Here is a 17,873-nt window from a genome sequence, read left to right as displayed (position 1 = left end):
CAGAGCTAAGTATAACCTACTCCCCCAATATATTCATCATACAAGCTCTCCAAAATCCCTCTTGGTAAGTTAAGTGTAAATCACACAAACAGTATTACTTACTTTCCATAACCAGCACAGTCTGATTAAGCAGACTTTCTGGAGTTTGCTCAGCAATCTCTAAAACAACAACCTGAACTAGAGATGACTGCTTGATTTCTGACTCCACTGTTTGCCAGTCATGCATGAAAAGGTCAATCTTCCTTTTAATTATTTCCATTTCTGGTATATCTGGAAAATCATCCTCTGCAAACTCAGGTAGTATGATTTCTGGAAAACAAATAGTATACAGAAGGCAATGCTCCTCTAAAATATTTTGCATTTAAAAATCATCATTATGCTTTAGGATTATTTTTATTTTCCTCAAATATTGTATTCCTCAAATAGATATTGTTAGGCCCTGGAAGTCCTGAGACAAAGTTCTATCTCAGCTAGAAGAAGATACAGAGATGCCTAGATGAAACCATCACCTTGTCCTTACTAAATCACGAACAGTCTCTGGCAGCAGCAATGTGGTATTGTCACTGTTATTCCCATTCCCTGCACTCATGTAATTTTCAGCCCGGATTTTCTTCTTTTTCTTATCATTTTTCTTTTGTGTTCTGTTTAATAAGTCTGATATCAGTGCCTTCAGCTAACAGACAGAAAAGCAGTTGAGAGCGATGACTTAAATGGTGTGATACTACTGTAAGTTTGATGGGACTTACAGTGTATGCTGTGTTTGTCTCTTGCCAGAAATGAAGCTGCAAGAAAGAGCTTGAACAGCGGATGGAGTGATTTTCTACTTTGCTATAATTTTCCCCTCCTCTTGTTGTTTCTGTCTTGTTTTGAGTTTGAAAGAGCAGGAACAGATTTTGACACAAGCAACAACAAGTTCAGTCTATTCCAATGAGCTTTTACCAATTTTTACAAAAAAGGATCATTACTACTATTTTTCCTTATATAACTTCCTAAACATAAAAAGGACAGGTATTACTAAAAATGAAAGCCTTACATAATGCTTTGTATGTTAAAAGCTTTGACGATTTTCTTGAAAATACAAAACCCCAAAACATTAAAAAAAGTGTTTTATGGTTACTCCCTGGCATTAAGCAGGCCAATGCTCACTGAAATTGCAGCATCGTAACATTCAAGTTTGCCCTAGCCTGAAAAATCCAAACAATTTTTCTGGTTCATGAAGAGTTAGATTGCCCTGTTACAATTTTCTTCTTCAAGAAAACTAGTATTTCCTCCCAGAACTGAATATCTTTGAGTCTTCTCTTGTGGATTGTTGAAGAAATACACAAATGCCACATTTAATTTTCCAAAATAGAGCCAGATCAAAAACCACTATTACCAAGTACAATGTAGCTGGATTTCAGTGATTAGGTACTGGTAACATTTGGCAGGACTCAAGACTAAACATAATGGTCAGAGTAGAGATGCTGCCTAACTTTTGTCTAACCTGCTACCAACTACCGCATCGCCTGGAAGTGTCAATAGCAGGTGGGATATGTGAGCGCCTGAAGGACAAGGAACACGTCTAACAGATTTTTCTGACTTGGATGGCTAAGCTACCTATGAAGCTATTATATCAAAGGTCAGTGCCACCACTGTCTTCTAGAAGAAAGCAAGGCAGTGCCCTGCCTCCAGTGAGTTAATTGCCAAAGAGGTAGTTAGGGACTCCCATTCTTTTGTCATTGGCCAAATTTAAAAAGATGCAGGGTTTCAAATACATGCCTCCTCTTGCCCTTCCTTCACGGCTCACTAAGGCTGGCCCCTTGCTAGTTTGCTACTTGTTGTGCCTTTTTCTACAACCCTTAATTCCATATATGAAGCCAGGCACTTAAAAGTTAGTATGGTAGTTTGGGGCACTGCAGTGTCTACGTCTCCTTATGGGTCTGGGTCTTAATGTGTAGTCCTCTAGAAATACAGTAAATTTCTAGATACTTAGGTGCTTTTGAGAATTCTGTTCTTCCACTTATGAGGCTGAAACTTTTATTCCCTCAATACCCCCATTTACCTCTACTCTATATACGATAAACTGAAATTTGAAATGAATCAGGCCCTCTGTGGCAATTCATACGCTGGCTCGGGGCCCTGAGGGCACCCTCGGGCCTGGCTGGGCTGTCCCTGCCCAGGCCCGGGACCCCACGTCAGCCCCGGGGGCTGTCAGCTCCTGCCCCAGCCACGCTGCAGCAGGGCCAGTCTCCAGCTCCTCGTGCTTGGCCATGGGCTCTGCCAAGCTGGGCCCCCATTCCAGCTTGGCCTCAGCTCGTCCCTGTCCCCAGGGAGGTGCCCAGTGCCCAGGGCCAGAGCTGCCCAGCTCCTGACAGCCATGTTACCGCAAGGTGCTGCCAGCTCCCTGTTCCTTTGGGAGCAGTCGGCCCTCGCGGTGTCCTGACATGCTGTCCCCAAGATGAACTGCTAAACTTTATTTTAATTCAGCCACTTCTAAATAATAGCCTAATGAATAAGCATTCCGTCAGGTATTTCTGTGATCTTTTATAACAAAGAATACTTAATGCATTTCCCCTCTTTTCTTTACAGCTTTGAACAACACAACTGTTAGATTGACATCTCAGTGGCTAACCTTCCCTCTGTTTGAATGATTATTAGTCCAAACATAAACCAAAACTGCAAAAGGGCATATCATTAAGCAGAAACACCTTGCAGATTTCAAACAGTCTGATCCTGAATTGGAAACCATTTTTTTTCTTGAAAATGTTTATAAACATTTGCATTTTACTAAATTACACGTTCATTCTATATGGGTCATTCCATTAGTTATCCCCTGCAATGACATTTCTGTCTCTTGCCATGATTCTAAATAGGAACATGAAAATACCTTCCCTTTTATGTACATTAGAAGATGTTGTGTAAACAGTACAATTAATTATGTTGCATTATGCAGTGATGTATTCCAAATGAGATGGAGATGTAGTCAGGTAAAACCTGCTTCAATCTGGGCAGCTGTAATGCATTATGTAATGATGATTCCATTAGGAACACATATTTTAAGAAAATAAGCAAAGGATACATTAATAACTAGGTTACTCTAACTGCTTTTTGCACGTGTTATCCCTGGCACATTGACACTGTAGAAATCACGTGTGCTGCCTCGTGAACCACAGTCCTAATCAAAGCAATAAAGTATAGAAGATGGTAATGCGTGCTGTCTGGATCTAGCCTTCAACAGACCGACTTTTATAGTCCTGCTCTTTAAAAAACATTCCGTTCCGAGTAGGTCATGAAACTTTGGAAATATACAGGCTGTCCAGAATAATGGATTTAAATAAATATTTGACATCATCTGAGACAGAATATTGAACATGGTAACAAATCCACTCAACAGAGTGCTTCCCATATGAACCTTAACCTCAGAAACACAATTCATGTTATACCTCTCTTGATAGGCTGTATTTAGCAAATGCTGGACCAGCATGTGTTCCAGATTTGATCCTCTACTCTAGGCACATAATTCCAACAGAGTAACTCTATCTGAGATTTTTCTTGCTTAAGGAAACTTATCCAGCAGCAATTATTCCATACTTATGGAGCTTTTAAATAGATTACATAGGCCTGAACTGCAGAAACTTTCCCCTGGAAAGTGGGGAGAAGTAACAAAAGAAGAAAGGATTACATTTGTAGGGAAAAGGGACAACCCAAAACCTGGAAAACCCACACACTATTCAGTTTTGGTTTAGGCATTTGAACCTTATTATGACAAAAATGTTGCCTCCCTGGCATTTCGTTTGTTTCAAACTGGGCCTCAGGGACCAAAAATACTGAAAATACTTTAAAGTAAGGCAGTTGTACCATTGCCATTAAATATAAGTTATAATAATTCTGCTTGCAGAGTTGATGTACAGTAAGAAGATCTTCTTAAAGAAATAAGAAACATGGTCAAGAAAAATACTTGAAATGACAGTAATGGTTTAAAAATAAATGGATCTAAAAGAGCAAACAAGTTTCCCTCAGAGGAGGTGGCAGTCTATCCAGCAGTGCTGTTCTTAATTTCTTTTCCTTATCACAGAGGTGATAGGAAACAATCCTCCCCAGCCCTAAATCTGGAGCTTTCACAGGGAATCTCTATATGGCAATCTCTCATATTCTTTTGCTCTGTGCCTCCTTTGCCTTTACTGAGCACAGTTACCATAGAGACACACAATCCTCAAAGGCCTTCTGCCCCCACGCTCTCCAAGTGAGCTGCTGGGGAAGGAAAGGCTTTAGTAGCTTTTTTCCAGTGTTCTGCTAGTATTAGATATGACTTGTCCTGGCCTCAGTCCATATTCAGCAACAAAAAAGATGAAAAAATCCTTCTTTCCTCCCCTCTCAAACCCTGCCAAATCTGAGACAGACACCAGAAGCCAGCATGTCTTCTTCATTAGAGTTTAACTATCAAAATAAACAGAAAGGCAAAATGTAGGATAATAGTGACACTTCCGTTCCTTGGAACTGATATGTACTTCATTATGAACGTATTTTCATTTGTCTTTTTGAAACATGTCGTTTGCTTATACAGACTTTTCATTACTTACTTATAAATATATGCTGCCAAATAACTTTCAGCATGTTACAGTGAAATGTACTTAGTAGGCAAACTTATATTGTGTGTACTGATTTATGGTTTTGGGAAGAAAACCACAGTTTGGTTTACAGATTGAGTTAATTCTTTCCAACGCATAAAAATGTGGGTATTTAGCAACTTGCTATTTAAAATAAGATGTTTTATGTTGGATTTATTTCTCTTTTGAACTTCAACATATTCTAAAAATTCTAGTAGATAAAAGCTAAAATGTATATTTTAAAAACTAAAGCAGACTGTCTCCATTAAAGATGAGTTGTCTGCAAAATGCTTTTTGAAATAAGGCTACTATAAGATTTCGTATATCTTTTCATTAGCTTATGGTTCTATGGAGTTCCCTGTGCTGCCGATTTTTACCTTATACCAAAAAGAAGAAAACATGACTCCGTGTGAAATCTAGCAAGCTATTAGTAGGACAATGGATGACTAAGGAAAATACAGGACATATTTTGATCATTCACATCCAAAGTTAAAATTAATCCATTCCCATTTTTCCCAAGATCCCTTGCCACAGGGAATGGTCTAGTAATTTCTGATTAATGTGGGTATAACATTAATTTTAAAAATGGTCTGTAGAACCAGGGTTTGTTAAAAATCACATGTAGGCGTTTGTGAATACTGTGATTTGATTATTTCCTGGGGGGGGGGTTCCCCATTTTTTCCTGGTATTTTCTTCTTTCTACTTTTTCTTTTTTTGGGAGTCACAATCCATGAGAGTGACTTTCTAAATTTTTTTCCCCTCTGATTTCCTTCCCTTATTACTTCATCCTGTAGAGAGTGCTCATGGATTTCTGAATACAAGAGGTTATCTCAACCTGGAATTTCAGCAATGCTCACCTTACTTGATATTTCCATAGATCTCTGTACACAATTATTAATTTGGTATTTAGGCAGTAGAGGCATTAGTGGAGGACTATTCCATTATAAACTTCTTTAAAAGAAAAAAGTTAAGGTAAGGAATGATATTTACAGCCAGTTTTCAAATATAGTAAAAGCTTGCAGAAAAGAAAGGCATACAATTCTTGATACTAGCCAAGTAAGAGAGATTATACGTGCTACAAAGCCAACCTGTAGGTTTAGATTCTTCCTTATAACTTGCAGAGTCAGTGGACTGTTTCTGGGGCATTTGTTCAGTTTCTGGTGGGAGCTGCTCATCATTGTCTTCAAATTCTGTTGGCACAAATGAAATCATTAGTAACTTTAACCAAGCCATTGAGGGGTGATGAAGGCACTATAGAAATAAAGATATTTTTGGATCATACTGCAAAACTTTTATTTGATCATCTGCAAAAAAGGAGTTAATTAATTACTCTAATGATCAGGTATTACACACTGACCAAAACATTTTAAGATCAACTACCTGATCTATGTTGTTTCTAATTGAGAAAATTGTTCATAACCTTTCTGTTTCAAATTTCAAAATTTCTCTGCCTAAAATGCTGTGATTACAGGTGTTAAAATGTAATTATCATATCTGGCTTATGAAGGAGGGCAGATCACGCAACTTTGCTCAAAGACTGAACAAACTGTGAAGTTAATATGCTTGCTTTGAAGTCTGTAGTACAAGTAATTTGCTATCCCTTGACTGCAGAATAATAAACTGTCCTTGTTCAAACTCTCTCACTGAAGAGCCTCCAGTTAGAGGTAGAAAAAAAACAAATCAGGATGCAAGCCAGCCAAGAAAAACAAAGTTTTTATTGGTTATATTTATCTCCAAATATATTTAAAGGCTGTAGGACTAAGCACACACCAACTGCCTGCTAAATGTTATAATTACAGTTGATTCCAAAAAGCATTTCTCTTCAAAGACTAAAGAGGAAATGTCCTAACATGCACAGGTTTAATTATTATAATATTTATTTTTTGTTGCTCTTTAAAATATCTTACTGAGTTTAACATGATGATAAAAATAAAAAAGCAAGAACATAAAATAAAAGCTGAAGAGATGGATTCAACCCTCCACCATCTGTAATATGAGGAAGGGGCTGTTGGTATCAATATTAAAGAGTTCATAACAAATATTGATATTGACAGCTGTGAAGGATAGTCACAGGAGGCAATGGCTGGAATTATCAGCTCCAGCTACCCATTTATTTCTTGCAAGAGCTTCTGCCCAAATAGCAAAAGTAGCAGAAGAGACATCAGTGAAGATGGGGTTGTACTAACACACCACCCTGAGCTACTGAGGCATAGGCATACATAAGTTCCAGTTGAGTTTGCTGTAAGAAGGGGGTAATCTGTGGCAGAAAAGCAGGGCTGACAAAGTACAGGAAATAAAAGTCTTAAACCATGACAACTGTTTGCTTTGGTGGATAAGACTAATTGTATGGGATATTTTATTGCTGAAATGTGACATGCCAAGTTTTACTTCAGGAAGATTGGAATGAACTCACAGATCTACCTGAAGCTATATAACTCTTCTACAATGCCTGAAATATATTCTCATGAATTCATATAGCTGTCTCCTAGTATAAATAAATCCATACTCATGCAAAGCTGCTGCAAAAATGCTTAAATACAGTAAGAAATTCCTCAAAATAATTTAAGCTTAGAATAATTGTGTCAAGGGACATGAAAAAAGATGTGGGGCTATAATTTTCAGCTAGACACTACAAGCAAGAGTTACCACATAAATTGTTTTGTGTACCTTCAACAGACGTTTTCAGCATTGAACCTAGCTTCCTAACCCACTTAAATACATTTATTAAATTGACCCAAATTCTCCTTCTCCATTTACTTTCACTCTCATTAAGACATGTGTAAGTACCTTGCTCATTACTGGAACCATTTTTTCCTTTGAAACACAAAAGTACAATAAATTTGAATATGTTCAGTCCTGAAGCAATCCCAGTTACATCAATGTCCCACTGAGGTTACAAAAATTGCAATTATTGAAATGCACATTTATTTATATAGAACAGAATAGACGATTTCAGTTGGAAGGGACCTACAATGATCATCTAGTCCAACTGCCTGACCACTTCAGGGCTGACCAAAAGTTAAAGCATGTTATTAAGGGTATTATGCAAATGCCTCTTAAACACTGACAGACATGGGGCATCGACCACCTGTCTAGGAAGCCTGTTTCAGTGTTTGACCACCCTCTCGGAAAAGAAATGCTTCCTAATGTCCAGTCTAAACCTCCCCTGGTGCAGCTTTGAACCATTCCCATGTGATATGATATATGAGACATCAAAAGAGCACGATTAGGGCTCTAGAGTATTTTTCTAAGCTTTCATTTTTATACCATAACTTCTATATTAAAAAACCCCAAACTGTGAACACGTCATTCATTTATATTTTTGTAAAGACATGTCACATGGGAGAAAAGCTGCAGTCAATGTGCTGATGGCACTACATGTGAAATAAAACAGATGTCAGGCTAAGAGCAGCATGACTGAAGTGTTTTGGTGAGTCAGTATTTGATTATTGAAATCAAATGTAGGCGTAGGAAAACATGATTTTCTCTGAACAAGGACTTATCACGTGTTACGAGCACAAGTGTGTGTATGACATTATTACTTCTATCATTAATAATTGTTGTTTTGATGTACTCAGATCAAAATGAGTTAGATATTCAAAACTGAGATGAACTTTGTTGTTTGAGACAGAGGTAATAGAGTATCTGTGCAGAACCCTTTCTATTTAATTCTTCAGAAGTCATTCACTTTGGAGAAGAGCTATGTGTTTTATTAGAAACTATGAAGAGTTATAATGAAGAATTTTTTTAAAGTTTATGTGTCATTTAAAGAACCCTACAAAGCTAGAGTCTTTTTTTCAGAGAGTAGGCGAAATGTTACCTAATTAAAAATTAAAAGCATGTTATCATATTCCGTCTATCTTATACAACCTTTACGACTTAGGCCTTGTTACATATATGTAAAATAAACGCCAGACTGGATAATGAAAGAAAATGTATGTGAGACACATTGACAATAGAGAACTTAAGCTTGGCCATAATATTTTTCTACAGAAACCAGTATGTTATGTTTGAAAGGAAGACAGTAATGGCAGTCCACAGCTGAGAGAAAAAAAAAAAATAAAGTGGGAATTCATGCGCTTCAATTTTTAATTTCAGCTCCAGGCATTAGGTGTTAATTTAGGCTAAGATGGAGAAACCTTGAGATCCCATAGCAGGGGAAGAAAATACTCTAAGGTCCCCAACCTAGTTCTTAACGTAGAGACAGATACTTGTGCATGTTACTTCATCTTGACAGCAGATCCAAATCAGACAGCAACATTCTTCTAAGAAAGTAGGTAGTGATTAAAGAAGGCAAAAAAGGAAAGTACGACCCTGCAACTTTTTTGACTGTTGAGGTTCAAAAACATTGAAACTAACTGGAATTAATTCGAAACCTCAACCCAACTAACAGAATTCTGTGAGTTGCAAAAATCCAGCCTATTTGTGACAGCTGGCCTGCCCCCAAAATCTCACTCCTCACAGATTATTCACTCCTGCCCAGGACAATTATATTTTAATTGCTGGAAACAAAGTATAGCACAATTCTGGTATAAAAGTAGGATCTTTACAGGAAATAAAGAGTGGCTAAACAAAAAATAATATGTGGTTTTGTCAATACAGGAAGAAGCAACATAAGAAAGTCTTTACTCAAAATGTTTTATTGTTATTAGAGGGGAAACCTCATGTAATACACATAATTCCATTATTTTTTATGTTGTTAGGTTATGTTATTACAGGCTAATCTCCATAAGCACAAAGAAGAGGAGGAACAATGACAGGTGGGGGAACCCCAATAACCTAATCAGAACAAACATAACCTTGACTTGGCTCCCCTCAGGGTCATTAAAAAAGGATGATGAAGGCATTGTCTGGGTGTGAGATCTATTGGATGAGTCAACCAGAGAGGCTCTCCCTGGCTGAGGGGGGATTTCTGCCTACAGGGTATGAGATTCGTTAGGGGATGCCAGGAAAAGCAGTTTGGGATTGTGACAAATTTATAATATTATAAGGCATTTCTGAGAAGGACCAAAGGCAAGGACAAGGAGGGATCAAAGTGGATTGAGGAGGAACTAGCATGGATAAAAGAGTAAGAAGAGGATGAAAGGGGAAATGGGAATACATGGTTAGACTCATTACTGCATGGTCCTGGGGACATGGAGCTGCCGCAGCCTCACATCTGCTGGGCGACTTGGATTCAGTAATTCATAATGTATGTTGCTACCAGATTCAGCAATTCTTAATGCATGTTAAGAGAGCCACTCCTGAAATAATTTCCATTCCCCTTTAATTGCTTCAGGTTGAGCTTCTTGAAGGAAGAACAGAAAATCAGACAGTTTTGCGATTTTCTTATTAGCTGTTGGCTAAAGTTCTAACAATGTTTTCTAACTTGTGAGGGGATACAGATTTTTTGATAAGTAGGAAGTTTCAATACAGTTAATAACTCACTTAGAAAAGTTACTAGAGGAGATAGAGAGTCCTGTCCTTCAGATTTATGGAAAACCGTAACTGTGCTGGCTGATTTAATACATGTCTCTATTCTGTAACATCCATAAAGAATGCCACATAGAAATGAGCGCCTGAATCAGTGAAGGAACCAAAGATAGTAATATAAAGTCATTTTTCTAGATGCTGAATGTAAAAATAAATAAATAAAACAAAACCTGTAAAATCTGCATAAAAACCAAATTGCTAAACGATTTGAAACACATAATTAGATAAAACAGAAGTCAAATGATACACACTTTCACCTTTCTCCTCAGCAGCCTCTAGAGATTGGTCTTCGTCTGATGTCAGTATTTCTTTCATTTCTTTTCTGTAAGTAAAAGATTATTCATCTTAAGACTCATATAAATGCTACTGGAGGAAGTTGCAGATATATTAAATGTAAAGGAAAAATGTGGAAATGTACTAGTGGGAATTGAAATATAATTTGAATTGTATGAAATAAAAATCATATATATTTTATCATATAAAATGTTATTGTATCATTGAATCAAAAAGCTGGACTAATGAAAAGCTAATGAAAAGGCATTTAGCAAGAGAATCTTCTGCCACCATATTTACAGATCTAAATGAGATATTCCTCAAAGTTAACATGTGTTGGCTTACTTCCTACACATCACAACTAGTCTTAGTGTACTGTTTTAGTACATTTGTGCTGATAAATGCACCGATACCCTTAAAACAAAGGCTAGAATTTTCTTGTGCTCATTTTATATGTTCAGATACTTGGAATATTTTACCTTGCTTCTTCATCTTCTTTCTTTTCTAAGGCTTCATATGTTAGTCTTTTCAAAATCTTAGAATTAATTTCATCCCTATTTGCTAAGTATGTCCTGCGTAGTACACAGGCTCCTGCAGTACAAGTACACAACAGTAATGAGTTTTATGCATCTGTATAAAATCAAAGTTGAGTTAGGAAAATTATTTAATAAATGATAAACAACTTTCTTACTTATTTTTAAAGCTATATATACCACTGAAATGTTATTATACTGTGGCTTTCTAAGATTTTAGAGCTTTGCTTTCAATTTCAAGCACCTAATAAACTGAGTCTGGGATATGGGAAGGTTATGAGGAAGACTATAAGGGGAGAAAGCACTGAAAGTATTTGTCTTATATTTCTGTATATCCTGCATTACTCTGGCATTTATATTGTTTGTATGTGTACAAGGAAAACCATGAAGAAACAAATGAAAAAGATTCAAATAAAAATATAAAGAATGTACATACCTATACTACTACAGCTGGTTGACAGAAATAAAGAATATGCTGCTCCTGCTAGGAACTCTACTGACTTATTTACTTTGGCAAATAGATTTATGTTATATGGCTACGTAGCTGAAATCCATTTCCGTTAGTGGAGTTATGCCAGTTTAGACTAGTTCAGGGAATAGCTTACAAAGTAATGAGTCAGAATGCTGTGAAAATGTAAACTCCACAACTACATTATTATTTAAGCAATAGAAATTAGTGGAAATCAAATAAAGAGTTAACATAATTGCCCAAATGAAACAGAAAAAAAAATAATAAAATGAAACAAAATAGCTAAATTCAAGGAAACATATCCATAAGCAAAAAGCTACACTTTTAGCCAAAACCTATAGCAGACATTACCATCTAGTCTCTTTCACCTCACTTTGCTCATACTTGTTCCTCCCATATCTCACATGATCACTATCATCAACTAACATAAAATGTATTTTTACCTAAATTTGAACTGTGAGAAACATGTTACTTAACTGTTAGGAACATTGGTGTTGATCTGAAGCAGATGATAATTTTGTGTGAATGGTTTGTATTTTAAACCAATACTTTCTATTAAATTTATTTTTTAAAAAGGGAGGTTGAGTGAAGGGAATTTTTTAAAAATGTAGTTTGCAAACTCATCTTTGCAAATTCTGTCTCAGTATTCTGCAAAAAGGTTGTGAGAGTTTTCAGTGGCTTTGCCTGGTGGCCCAGGCATGCACTTTCCCACGTTTGTGTTTTCTCACAGTATTATGAGAAGCAGCAATGCCAAAGAGCATTAATTTGCTTCATTATTCAGAGTCCAAATGACATTGAATTAAAGTGAAGCAGCTTTAATTACAGGATTATCATATGCAGAACATCCAGAAGAATCACAATTACTATACTATAACTAACCATTCTTTCTTCCTTGGGTACCAGCACATGTGTTTCTCACTCAAAGGATTCAATATTGTTTCATCTGATGAAGGATTTCAGTATTACTTGATCAAATTGAGCAAGTGACCTATAAGCCTTTAGAATAATGGACATTAAATTAGCAAAGTTCTAAGTGGCTGAGCTGAGAATAGCTGCTACTGGTATTAACCAGAAATAAGCTAGCTTGCTAATGGAGCAGGTTTGTAAGTAGCTCAGCAGATTCTGGTTGAAAGAACAATGTTCTTCCAATGTCCTGTTTTAATGCAACTGGAAGTCTGTTAAGAAAATTTCTATGCTACTATTATATTTCACTTCAATTTGTGATGATAGGCTACAAATAGTATGACTTGTATTCAATTTGCGCATGACCTGTTTCAAGCCAAGACAGTAAAAATATATGCTTTATAATTTAAAGTATGTTAATTCATTTCCTCCCACCACTGAATGAAACTGAAGAAAAATAAGTTGTCATTGATTCACATGAAAGCCTGATACAGCTCCAGGGATAAAATTAGGGTATAGACTCATTATCATCTCAAATACATTAAAAATGGGAATAGTGTATTTATCTTCCAAGCCTGAAATCTACTTATACATAGGGCCAAATGGGTTGTAATTAAGAAAGCAGTCTTTTTTTGCTATGTGATATAAGGACTATAACAGTGTTAGTTCAAACAGAGGCACCATCAGGGTTGTAAGCACAAAATTTAAGTTTCATGAAGGACCTCTCTAAGTTCTAGGAAAGACTTACACTTATGCTTTAAAGAATCTGCCATCTACCAGACTAGAGAAACAGAAGGTGACTGTGTGGAAGAGATGGCTACCAAGAGTATAAAATAGATTGTTCAGATTAGAACAAGTAATTGAGAGCTAGGTTTTGAGAGCTAGTGGGAATGGCAGAAAGGTGTACATTGCAGGAAGAAAGCACATAATTTGAAAGCCCTAGAGAGGTCTTAATTTGAAAGCCTCTGCTATGGACTCCCAAGTTCTTCCTTTCCCAAAAGAAAAAATTGGGCAGTTACTATTGACCAGTTTTCAACATGGTTCCCATGAAGAATTATCTATTCCCAAAGTGTCTGATCTAGAATAAAGCCTTTCAGGGACGATGAGACAACCTTTTCTTTTATCCAATTAATTCACTAATTTGTTAAATTCTGAGAAGTGAAGAAAAAGTTAATGTAATTCTGAAAGCATCTCTCTCGCCTCAGTCCTATCCCTGCAGAAAAGGCTAGAGCTTGACTGTTGCTGTTATTTAGTACACTGTATTAACAGTACATTACTGCGTGCCAACCACATGAATAAGGTGCTTTTTGTGGTTGTAAGAAAGGACAATGCAGTGTGTCCCAGAAATCAGGTTCATGAACATTTCAATATGCTTGAAATGTCTGGGAAGCAAAGGTGAGGCATAGAAATGCAATTTGTCCTTAAGTTCTTTCTGTAAGTATCTGAGATGAGGTCTTCTTGAGTCATAGGAACAGTAAATACAATTTTCCAACAAACACTGGATCTAGAACTTTCTCACAGAAATGTTCAGTCTGTATTTAGTCTGTATACAGGCTCCAGCCACACTGGAAGACTTTTAGTTAAGATGTTTAAGGTGTTACAAAATTTTACGAAGCTATGTGACTAAATAGTTCAGGTACCATAGCTGAGTTGTGAGGATCATTAGCTAATCAGAGGACATGCTTCTGAAAAGCTGCTTTTTTTTTATATAATATCTGTTCCGAGTAAACTGTGTAACCTTGATTTGCTCAAGTTGATTTTTATATTCAGGGATAACGGTTTGAAAAGCTCTCTGTATTGAATCTAATATCAGGCAGTTATTGAGCTTTCTTGAACTAAGTGTGAATAGACCTATCATTCTTCTCTTGAAGGGAAGTTTATACTACTGAAAGGCCTTTTATTAAAGGACTGACTTGAACAGGTAATGACCAAACATTGCCACAGGGCAATGAAACTTGTGGTGTAGTATGAATCAAGCAGGCATAATCCATTAAGACATGATTTGGCAGGCAAAACTTTTAACGGTGTATGAATCTGTTCAGTATTTCATGCCAGGTACCAACCTTCCTTCCTGCTTGAAACAATATGGTAAAAATCCCTTCCTCTGAATTCATGGGTACTAAGCTATTGTATCAGTCTGTATAAGAAGTTGCTCAACTTTTTTTGACCCCAAGATGGAGAATAGGATACACCTGCATATAGGTATTTCTCCCCTCCTTTTCTCTCAAGCAGAGAAAGTTCACATCTATAACCTGATTTTGCAAGTGGGGAAACCAGTGCACAGGCAGGGAAATTTGACTGAGAGTCACATTGCAATCTGGTGGCCAGCCAGTCATGGAATACAAAAGTCTGAAACTGCAAGAGTCTAGTGGTATTTACTGCTGATTGTAAATAGGAGGAAATTGTAAATAGGATTATAAATAGGAGGAATTTCCTTTACTGTTTTTGTAAAGCATTCCTGTTTTCAATTCTGTGTAATTCCCTTAATCCAAATTGTAAGAAATTTGGGGTACCCTTATTGATTCACTGGATTCTCCCTGAAAATTTATAAATGGGACATAACTATTAGTTTTTCTTATAAGTGTGCTTTATATACAGATATCAACACAGAAAAAAGAAAATATTAAGTGTCAATAGTGTGCATTTACTAACCATCTTTTTCTGTATCCTTCAGACAGACAACAGTGTCAGGTAGGAGTCCTTTTTCTGACAAAGCTGACCAGTAATCTACTGACAGAGGGTAGTTATCCACTACCCATCCTCCTTTTTCTGGAGCACCAGGAAACCTGTCTTTGTTCTTCTTCATAAGCTGTTAGAAAATGTCAGGTTCAGTAACATAAAAAGACTAAGATAGTCAGCGTTAAAAAAGATTGCACAATAAAAATTATTTTCTAAATCTTATGATTTTTCCCTATTGTAATTTCAGGTCAATAAAAAGTAAGACATTTGTAACTTTATATGTCTGAATGAAATAAAAACATCTTAAATAAAAGGAGGTTAATGTGCCAGTGATTTTTAAGGTTGCCTATAAAGAATTTAGATTCCAGTTTCAAACAATTTAACAAAAATTTAAAACAATTTGAGATTCTTGGATAAACCTTAGATACAATTTTTTCAAACACTTTTATCTGGTGTTGAGCTTTTTAATAGTCACTAAGAGTATAAGAATAGGGCAAGCATACAGTGATACTTCCCTCAGATAATTCTCCCAGCCTTTAACAATTTGTAGCCCAGGTACTCTGCAAGACAGAAATAATTTGTATATATACATATAGTCATCCTCAATAGATTTGTCTTTCATGATCTTGCTCAGTCTCTCCTCAATCCTATGTAAGCTTTCAGACTATGTGATATAAACTAAACTGATCTTTCAAATGGAAAAATTAAGAACATATTTTGATAATGTATAAACTGTTACAGGTTGCTCTTAGAAAAAAAGTGCTTTGCTATAAAGTACTTGTAGTTTTACCTCTGCAATAGCTCTCTCCAATACTTCAGCATATATTTCAGGTGACAGTGTAACTTCGGAGACTGATGCACTTTTTATGGCTTCTTCTACCATCGCTTGAACTTCTGGGTGGTCAGCAGTTATCTCTGGTATTCCTAAAAATATAGGTTGTTTTAAAGCACTTCACAAAATTCTGAAATGCTTATTTTCTTTGGCTAGGAATGACTGCTAGGCAATTAAATCTAGCCACTTCATAATTACAGTGCAGCAGTCATTTTAAGCAATATTACACAATCATACTGAGAAAGAATCAAATACCAGTTCTTCTGAATGCAGTTTTAGAGGGTATTTCATAAAGATAAGTTTTAAGATCTTGGCTTGCTCTCTCATTACAAAAAAAACCCTTTTAACTGTACTGTATTTTCTACCACTATGTGAAATATTGTTTCAATATGATTGGAATGATGTTTGTGTACTAGAACAATCAGGCACCTGAAGCAGCTGAGATTTGATTTCTCTATGATTCCTAAATCAAAAGGTTGACCAGATTAATTTAAAAATCAATTCAAATCATAGATCAAGACAGTATATTGTCAAGAATCAAGAAGCCTATATTCCCTATGATGCAAAACCCGTTCATATTGGATCCATATTTTGTTACTAATTGCTGACACAATGGACTGTAACTGTTTAAAAAAAATTTTAAGGAACACTCAGAGTTAGCTCACAGTTTACATACTAATTTGATAAAATTTGGTGAAGAACTGTTTTAAACAACTACAATATCTACTATGTGAAGAGTATAATTTGGAAAAAATGTCGTGTTTACTTTCTGTGATTATGCCAAGAGTTTTCACTGATTGTGTTGATACTTTTTACATGCATAAATTTACCCATTATCAGGTTATTTTTGCCAAGTTACAAGCTCCCTGGGAAAACGACAGTATCCTACTGTTTCCGTTCTGCAAAAAAACTCAACCCAACCCAATCCCAAACCCAAACAGACTTTACAGTTATCATAGCTAAAGATAATATATTCTACTTCTCCAGTTCAAGAAATAGATCTTTCTTTAGTGCTCTCTTCAATGTCTTTTGCTGGTATAGAATGTCATAAATTAAAGGAAGAATATAATTGAAGGAACAAATGTTTTTCTTTAACAAGACAACAAAAATTGTAAAACCACCTCACAATCCATATATATTTAATTTCCATTTTAGATCCTTATAAATATATTTCATTAGTGTCCATTAATTGGATCTACCTAATAATCTATCTTCCTTGGTTGAGATAAAATATCAGTCTGTTCTGTATGAAAAAAATACTACTATTTTTAAACCATGTCAGGCTTACAAACATATTTCATTTGTTTAAGGATATTTCAACATGTTAATTAAAAATTAGCATACTTTTTAAGTTTCTCATATTCAAGTGGCAAAAAGTCCTGCTCCTGAATTCAGATCCTCTCTTCACTAATTTTTTTGTTTGTGTGTGAATTAATATGTATTCTCCTTATCTATTAAAAAATTCTGAAACAGTCTTATGCTATAAAAAGATATGTAAGTGAAAATACCAAACTTTTCATCAAAATACATGCTTAGCTCCTACAAAGGTCAGTGGGAGTTTTTTCCCCTGTACACTAACGTGGTATTAATGGGTTAATATCTTTCAATGACAAAATTAACCATTTCATTTTAGGTTTCTCAAAACAACAAGGAGACAATTTTAAATAGTCCTACAAGTGTAAATGAGAGGGAAAAAAAAGGTTATCTTTCACTTTTTAATTTGCAAGACACACTGAAGACACGGAATGATATGCTTAAAATAGCTAAGATTTACTTTTTACTTTTTTGGATGAATGACAGATTTTATAGTAGTCCCCTCTTCCAAGTTTATTCCCTCTCTGGTGTTAGTAGGTTCTTCAAAATCATCTGCTTCTTTGACACTACTATGTTCTTGCAAGCCTCCTATAGTTATGAAATTGTATTATATTCACAGAAAACTAGATCAGTAGAAAACCCTTTTATACAAATACTTCACCACAAAATCCATCTGACTAAACCAGCTACATGTCAGCTTTCTCTTCATCTGCAGCCTCCCAATGTGTAGAATCCCCCAACACATCTCCTAGGAATCACAAGTACTTTTCCAGCCCTAGTGAAGGCAAAACTAGCACCCATCAGCCTGTGAG

At 35.9% G+C, this 17,873-nt stretch overlaps 1 protein-coding gene across 1 annotated transcript in view; it reads right to left on the bottom strand.

The window, feature by feature from the left end:
- Positions 1-17,873, bottom strand: part of AK9 (adenylate kinase 9) — a 70,794-nt gene that overhangs the window by 29,502 nt on the left and 23,419 nt on the right. The window contains exons 13-18 of the mRNA XM_049817681.1: positions 15,706-15,839; positions 14,889-15,045; positions 10,811-10,922; positions 10,310-10,380; positions 5,675-5,776; positions 103-309 (exon numbers count right to left, since the gene is read on the bottom strand). Coding sequence (XP_049673638.1) covers positions 103-309; positions 5,675-5,776; positions 10,310-10,380; positions 10,811-10,922; positions 14,889-15,045; positions 15,706-15,839 — 783 coding nt within the window. The remainder of the gene's footprint in view (positions 1-102; positions 310-5,674; positions 5,777-10,309; positions 10,381-10,810; positions 10,923-14,888; positions 15,046-15,705; positions 15,840-17,873) is intronic.

Source organism: Accipiter gentilis, chromosome 15 (genome assembly GCF_929443795.1).
Source record: "Accipiter gentilis chromosome 15, bAccGen1.1, whole genome shotgun sequence".
Classification (NCBI taxonomy): domain Eukaryota; kingdom Metazoa; phylum Chordata; class Aves; order Accipitriformes; family Accipitridae; genus Astur; species Astur gentilis.
Note: the sequence above shows the minus strand (reverse complement) of the source record. Positions and strands in the feature narration are given on the sequence as shown.